This window comes from Drosophila miranda, chromosome XL (genome assembly GCF_003369915.1).
Source record: "Drosophila miranda strain MSH22 chromosome XL, D.miranda_PacBio2.1, whole genome shotgun sequence".
In the NCBI taxonomy this organism is placed as follows: Eukaryota; Metazoa; Arthropoda; class Insecta; order Diptera; family Drosophilidae; genus Drosophila; species Drosophila miranda.
The window spans coordinates 19048252-19055973 of record NC_046673.1 but is presented as its reverse complement, the minus strand read 5'-3'; the positions used below and the strand labels follow the sequence as shown (position 1 = coordinate 19055973).

Below are 7722 nucleotides of genomic sequence, written 5' to 3'. Positions count from 1 at the left end.
GGACAAGTGGCAGCAGCAGCAGAAGATCCTGGCTAGAGAGAGAGAGGGCGAGAGAGAGGAGAGTGAGCCTTTAATGGGTCACAGGGTCAGCTTTAAGTGGCACACAGATACACAGATACACATGGACTATGGTTCAGTGTTCAATTCAATTTCCATTGAATTCAATTAGATGGGGGAGGATTTAATTGAAATGCCATTGCCGCTGCCACAGCCACAGCCACAGCCACAACCGAATAGCCGCATAAAGTGGGATAATAAGCCGATAAACGAAGCTCCAGATACCCTTCAAATTCAATCAGAAAGTAAGAACATGCCAGGCAAGATGGGAGAACCTTTGATTCCGAATACCCTCTTGTGAGGGCATTAACAGGGGAAAACTTTTCAATGCCTCAGCACAAAATGCTGTCCAAACATTTTTCCCCTGCAGACGACTCTGCTAAGATTCCCTGGTCCATCCCCTCCCCCCCGCGCTACCGAAATTGATGTCAATTGATATTGATAATCCATGCATTATGCGCGATAAACAAAGTTAATTGAATCAAAGGCGATGCCCGGTCTGGGCCAATGGGGGACTCAGTGGTAATGGCTGGCTCTCGCTCTCGTTCTTTTCCTCTTTGCCTAATGCTAATGGTGCGTATGAGCAATGTGCGTGAAGCACGAAATGCCATGCCAAATGAGATTAGAGCTCAGATTGTATCAGTGTCTCATCGATACGTACATTAAGCGACATTAACTAGGAATCGAATGATTAAAAGGCACTGGGCAGACTTGTGCTTACTTGTTTTTCCACAGAAATTATTCGGATATTCCAGGGACTTAAAGGGTACTCTAAAAAAATTAAAACAATAAGTAATTGTGGCTTGAGAGAGAATCCGGCACCGAATGAGGTGTGGCTTGGCTCTCTGCACACACTCTGTTAACTCTACAGACTCGGTTACTCTCTGTTAACTCTACAGACTCGGTTACTCTCTGTTAATTTTACAGACTCTGTTAGTCTTGTGGTTTCCACTGAATCCCAAATGATTTCAATTACTTTCGTCTCTCCATATCCGGTCCGCGCAATGATGGTAGAAAAAGTGATCGCATATTATTATTTGGGAATAGGGACGGAATTTTTGGGCAATCCTAAGACCCTTAGCCACGGTCTATTCTTACAGAAGTGATTCCCTCTAAGTGATTCCCCATTTCATCTCTTAAGGAGGTAGCGCAGCTCTGGCCTGGCCCGGCATGGCATGGCAGTGACAGTGGGTCAGGGCTACACACCACCTGCCAGGGCGTCAAAATTAAAAAGTTTCGACAGCGCTTCAGCAACAATTTGAGAAGTTTCTTGATGCTTGAAATGAACAATAGTTTTAAAATGCCACCAACACTGGGATAACTGCCGACTGCCTGGCTTGGAGGTGCCAGCAGGGTGCCGGTGCAGGGGGAGGGGGTGCCACGGATAATGGGGCCCGGGAGTAGAGGATCCCGAATAATGGGTCCAGAAAGGAGCAGGAGCACGAGGCTTGGAGGCACGGGCACAGTTTTATGAGCTTGGGCAAAAAGTTAGGCAACAATTATTTTTTGTCGTGGGGGTGGGGGTGGGGCAGGGGGAGGGGGCACAAGTAAAAATACGAAAAATCTACATGACACTGAATGAGTTTTCAAAGTTTTCCTCTGCCAGGGCAAAGAGAGAGAGAGAGAGTTAGAGACAATGGTGGAAGAGAGACAAACGCATTAACAGTTTGAATGTGTGTCTAATGCGAAATTCGGAGAATTCCTCCACCTATTCCTCCTCCCAACCGAGCACCTCTTCCAAAATGCACTGTCAAAGCATATACGCACTGAAGGAAACATCCTGGGCAAAAACTCTCCTCTATACACTGAGAAAAAACTGCTACCTACACTGCGATATGAAATTTTCGAGTAGAACGAACTTTAATCATAAAGAAAACTTGGGTATATTCTATGTATATGGTTCTAGGGGAATTCAGAGGCCATAACAGTGACACTGCTCAGGGCAACAGCTGTAACAGAGCGGCAACAGCGGTGCTAACAGCCTGCTACCGCCCCTGGCTACAGCGCACTGTTACCGCTCTCTGACAGCTCTGATAGGGAAATGTTTTGAGACGTGGAATTTCTAGGTTTTGCTGGCTTTTAGAATAAACTAAACAACTATTTTATCTGTAGAGTATAGCTTTGAACTGAACTGGATTGAAGGATAATGCATTTGAGCATTTATTTAAAGAATTTCTTTAATGTATCGACAAAAAATTGTGCTCGACATCGGGTTTTGTTGATACGAGTAGAAGGTGGTACAAGTGCTGGGATTACAGAGGTCTGAACGCCATTTATGATTTCTCCAAATTGATAACATATTGAACAGCCAATAAAGTCTCCTGTTTCTTTCAGTGGAGCTCTGCTGTTACCTGATACTCCCTCGACATGCCTTCTGCTTTGCTTCTACTCCCTTCTACCTCCTATTGTCCGTACAGCGCCTCCTATTTCCGTGCTGTAGCCCCTGATTTCTTTCGATGCCTCCTGTTGCCACAGATCGTTCTTCTTTCACACATGTGGACTCCATCTACAACTCCACCACTGGGCACACTTCCTTCTGCCTCTGTCCCCTCTCCCTCTGTATGCCTCTGTGTGTGTGTCACGGTCTTTGTCTCTGTCTGTGTGTCTGTCCTTCGGAAACGGAAAGAAATCAGGGACACTTCCCCCTTGCAGGGCGTGGTTGGGGATGAGGTCTCCAGTTGTCTCTTCTCTGTTCGTTTTAAAACTTTGCGCAATTGTAATTATTTTTCGATTTGCATGCTGCAGTTTTTGCAGTTGTCCGGCAACTTTGCAACAACTGTGAAGGGACGAGAGCGTAACACAGTGGGGCACACAATAAAACTGGCACTTTCAGCTGCCACTTGCAGCTGCCGCCTGCACCGCCTCCTGCTGGATGGATGGGAAAATGCCTGAGCAAATGTTTGGCTTTGTTCGCTTAATTACAAAAATTGCAAAAGCTTCAAATAATTTTGATCAGCTTTCTCCTGCAGGGCCGCCGCTGTTCCTCTTGGACACACAGGACGCTGGACAGGACACCATATGAGGCCCGAATCGAGAGCAGGGGAGGGGCTGAGTGCCAGGAGTCCGATGAAAGTTGTCCAAATGTGGAAGAACTTTGCCACGCACTTGGTCACATTGTTTGAGTTGATAGAGGGGCTGCAGAAGGGAGGAGAACGTAGGAGGAGGAATGTAGCAGGAGGCTTCAAGATGGATGCAAAAAGGGCGGAGAACGGTCCGAAAAGAGTTAGGGAGCAAACTGCAGAAGCTGCAGCTGTTCTTGCAGTGGCACGGAGGCAGAGTGTAATGCTGCTGCTGTTGCTGCTGCTGCTGCTGCTGCTATGTGGTGCCTGTCAAGTGTGCGGGTGTGTGGGGGTATGTCCTGTGGTCATCAGCAGTCCAGGCCCGTCCACAGTCCACAGAAGTTGGAGCAACATCATCATCAAGAGCCAGAGCATTGAGTGCATGTCGGAAGTTGTGGAAGGAACAGAACAGGGGGCAAGGCCATTTCTAGGGTTACGGGTTACGGGTTACGGGCTTGTGACCAAAAAACTGGCACTATATCTTCCACTGGGGGAGAGGAGGGAAGGGCCCCCAAATGTTGCCAATGTGACAAGAATTTTTGGGGAAAAAGCAGCCAAAAAGGACAACAGCAGCAGCAGAGAGCTTTTTCCATGAAAAGAAGTTGAAAAGGAAAAGCGTTTCCAGGGGAAGAAAGATTACTTTTTTGATAGATTTTCGTGCAGATCCAAATTTTGATTTTGCTTTTGACAATCTACAGAAAGCAGGCACAAGTATGTGACATTTGTGGGAAAACCAAAGCCAAACCAAAATTCGAAATAAAAGATTAAACTAAGGAAACCTTTCTTTATGCGTGGACCTCAAACATAATGCCCAAAAGCGGGGAGACCACACCCCAAATCCCGCCTAAGCCGCACCGCTGGAACCGGCAAGTGTCGGATGTGCAGACCCAGACGACTCCCCAGGACTCCTCCAGTGATTTTGAACTTGACTCCGAGGGGGATCAGTCTTTTCAGGCGCCCTCGGACCAGAGCGGCTTCTACGTCTCCCACGAGGAGACGTCTCTGGCGGTGCCCCCGGACTCCAGGGATCTCTCCTACGAACGCCGAAAGAAGAGACTGCGCCGCAGTCTGAAGAAATGCTGCTGCTGTGTGGATCTCCGGGTGGGCTGCTGTTTCATGGGGTTCTTTGAGCTGTGCTCCTCGGCGATATGCCTGGTGTTCGGTGAAAGTAATTGAATGAAAGGGGCTCCCATGTGGATAGCGATATGGATACCACTTCCTTCTTTTCAGGTAACTGGATGCTGTATATAGGTCGTCTCGGATATATGGCTTACCTCATCGGATCGGCCATGCTGATGGTTGGCACCTTTTTGGTATGGTTTCTGGCCATACAAAGGGTCCTTGATGGCAGTCCTGGTCTCTTTCGCAGGAATGGCAGTGTCTCGTTAGGATCTACCTCTTCACGAACGTCGTGCATCTCCTGCTGTGCCCCCTTTTAATCCTGCAGCACGGCCTGAAATCCTGTGTTTATTGCTATTACGAAATCGTTGTCCTTTCTTTTCTTTTACGTAGCGTCCACACAATCTGTTCACATATTTTTCAGTCTTGCTAATGCACTTTTCTCACAGTACTCGGTCTGTATTTTGGGCTGGTGGCCTACTCCTACCTGTTGCAGATCCAGTGGCAGCATTCCCGCTTCTACATGCCGTATGGCAGGATTGCAAGGAACGGCATCCGGAGGAGCCGACGGGAGGATATTGAGGAAGTGCAGCCGGCAGTTGAGAGCCAGGAACAGGAACAGGAACAAGCACGGGAACTGAGCCTGCAGCACAGCCAGAGCGATATGGATCCTTCCAATGAGAAACAATCAGTGTTGTAAATGTCATAAACTGCATTTAAATATGTTTTTCATTATTCAATAGAAGTTATAGCCAAATCAGATCAATTCCACTCCACCTTTCCCTCTGTGCAGGCCAGCAGCTCTAACAGAGGAACGGCTCTGTTAACCTCCGAGGCTAACAGCATGTTACCACTCTCCGTTAACAGCCTGTGGCCGCTGCCGTTTACAGCACACTGTAACCACTCGCGATCCACATGGCTCTCGAGCGGCCATAATAATAGCAAATATACTAAACCGCACTCCGACTTTAATTCCTTTTACTCATCGCTGAGGAGCTCCTACATCTACAATTCTATCCACCCGCCCTCCTACAGCCACCTGCCTTGTCTTTTTTGTTGTCTCAAGCCAGCGGATGGACTTTGAGCTTTTCCTTTGAGCTTTTCCCGCCACAAACCCCATTTCCAATCTGCATCTTCAGTTACAGTTCCACTTCGGGGCGCGGCGCGGCGCGGCGAGGTGCCACGTGTGGTACGTCCGCCCATGGGGATATGGTGACCGCAACGCCTTTTCCTTCCTTTCTCTTTTCTTCTCCTTCGGTTCCAATGGTTCTGCTCTGGGCGACTGAAATTTAATACTTTTGCACATTTTCTAAACTGTCGTTGGCTTCTCCACTGCTCCACTGCTCTCTCTCTCTCTCTCTCTCTGGCCCTCGCCGTTCAGCTCAACCTTTCTCTGGCTTTTCCTATGGTTTTCCATGGCTTTGCCCCACCTTCCCCTCCCTTCGCTTTGCTTCGTCTCTCCCAGGAGACATGTGTGTACGTGTGTGTGTGCAGTGCCGAGCCTCTGTGCATTTTTCTATTCCCGTTTTCATTTATGCAACATTGCCACAGCGCAAGGAAACAGCAGCAAAAGCAACAGAAAAAATAGTCTGCGTTTTTCTAAAATTAAAAAAAAAAAGAAAAAAAGGGAAAGGGAAAGAAAAATCTTGGAAAATATGCGCGCTGCGTCGCTGCTTCATGGCTGCGGTTGACAGCGGTGGCAGAGGGCGCTGCGGCGGCTGCATGGACCATGGTGGTGCGGCAGCTGCAACATTGACGCCGCTGCCAGCGTTGCAGCACGGCAGCGTCGCAGCAGAGTTGCAATTTTTATGACATTTCATTTGCATGCCACGCGCAAAAGGCAGCAGCAGAGGCAGAAGTAGATGTTGCAGAGGCACGAGCAGCAGCAGTAGCAGCAGGAGCAGCAGCGAAAAGAAATTAAACACAACACAGAGTCAGGGGAGCTGCTGCTGCTTCTGCTGTGCCCCCCGCTGTGGGGCAAGTGTGGTTCCGGGGGGAGGCCGCCATTTTAGTATGCACACAGAATTGTTAACAATATGGCGCCTCCGCATCGCCATACTTTGTCGCACCTCCCACTGCCTCCCTCCATTTGCCTTTTCCTTGATCTTCATTTGGGGGCACAACATGGGGGGTATCCGCGATTTAAGAGGATTCGCCATCCAAAGGATTTCCATGGAATACCATCTACACAGCATCGAAGCACTCATTCAATCTGTACTAGTACCCCTGCCCCACAAAATACCCTTCGAGGGTATCTGCCATTCGGCCCGTGTTCGCTCACACTGGAAAACAGTATTTGTATATTTTGTGTGTATTTTTTTTAATTAATTCAGTTTTGAGCAATTAGTTTTGATGCGTTGCATTTAAAATTAATTGCAGCAGCAGCAGCGTTAATTGGCTACAATCCTCCCCTCCTACTGTTGCCGACGATCCGCCAAGATATACAGTACTATATAGTGCCATATATGTATGCCTGCTACATATGTATGTATATGGGTATATTAAGTTGAATTGGTGCAAATAAATCAACTGGAAAGTGTGGAAAAATGTGTACTCGTTTTTGGCTCATTAAAGCCTAATTTGTTGGCGTCCTCCCGCAAGAGGGACTTTCCCTTGCCCGTTTGTGTTTGATGTGATTCGTGGATGTAGATATACCATTTTATCTGCTGGAATAACCCATTAGACTGATGCCTTAAGAACACCCACAATATCTGAATTGATTTAACAGATAAAAAGACATGAGAACTCGTATCTGTGCAGAGCAGCAGCTCTAACAAGGCATCATCGCTGTTAAGGGCTAACAGCCTGTTATCGTTTCCGTTTCCAGCCAATTCTCTCTGTTAACAGCCTGTGGCCGCTCCCGGTTACAGGGCACTGTTACCGCTCCCTGACATTCCAAGTGGCGGTACAGAGGCGGTAAAAGATATTCCAATACGTGGAAAGTAGTTTATTTATCACAGAATTAAAATATCTATCCAGTGCCCGACTGTAGTCCAATATTGAGTCCAACTTAGACTCTAAGCGGTGCGGAAATATATAACAAAATGCTTCCCGTAACTGAATGCTGATTTTGGGGCATTTTTGTAAAGCTGCTTTAACCACCAGGAACGCTCCTGTACGCTCCTATAATCGTCATGCCTGCCCATCTCTTGCTGCATTCCTTCCTCTCGTCATTTTTGTGTGCTCATTAAAGGTTCTTATGGCCAGGCGGTAGGTATTGACAAGGTAACCTAAGTCCATGCGATGGGACGCCCATCTTTCCTTCCTTTCTTCCCTCCTTCCTTCTAATTCACAAAAACCATTGTCATCTGTGGCGTATGCGTAGTATCAAATAAAGATGCTCTGCACGTGCGAGTCTCTCTCTGTGTGTGTGTGTGTGTGTGTTTGTATGTATGTGTGTGTGTATGGGTGAGTCCCCTGTATTTGCTAATTAGAGTACGCCTGCGGTTTTCCATTACAAAATGTCATAAATACCCTTAACGTACGT

At 47.6% G+C, this 7722-nt stretch overlaps 1 protein-coding gene across 1 annotated transcript; it reads left to right on the top strand.

Annotated features, from left to right (window-relative positions):
- The first annotated feature begins 3820 nt into the window (after positions 1 to 3820).
- On the top strand, positions 3821 to 4988 carry LOC108151811. The gene is made up of 4 exons (XM_017280669.2): positions 3821 to 4284; positions 4347 to 4429; positions 4486 to 4624; positions 4685 to 4988. Exons 1-4 carry the CDS (start codon positions 3924 to 3926, stop codon positions 4933 to 4935), a joined length of 834 nt encoding a protein of 277 aa, XP_017136158.1. The 5' UTR covers positions 3821 to 3923; the 3' UTR covers positions 4936 to 4988.
- Positions 4989 to 7722: the final 2734 nt, after the last annotated feature.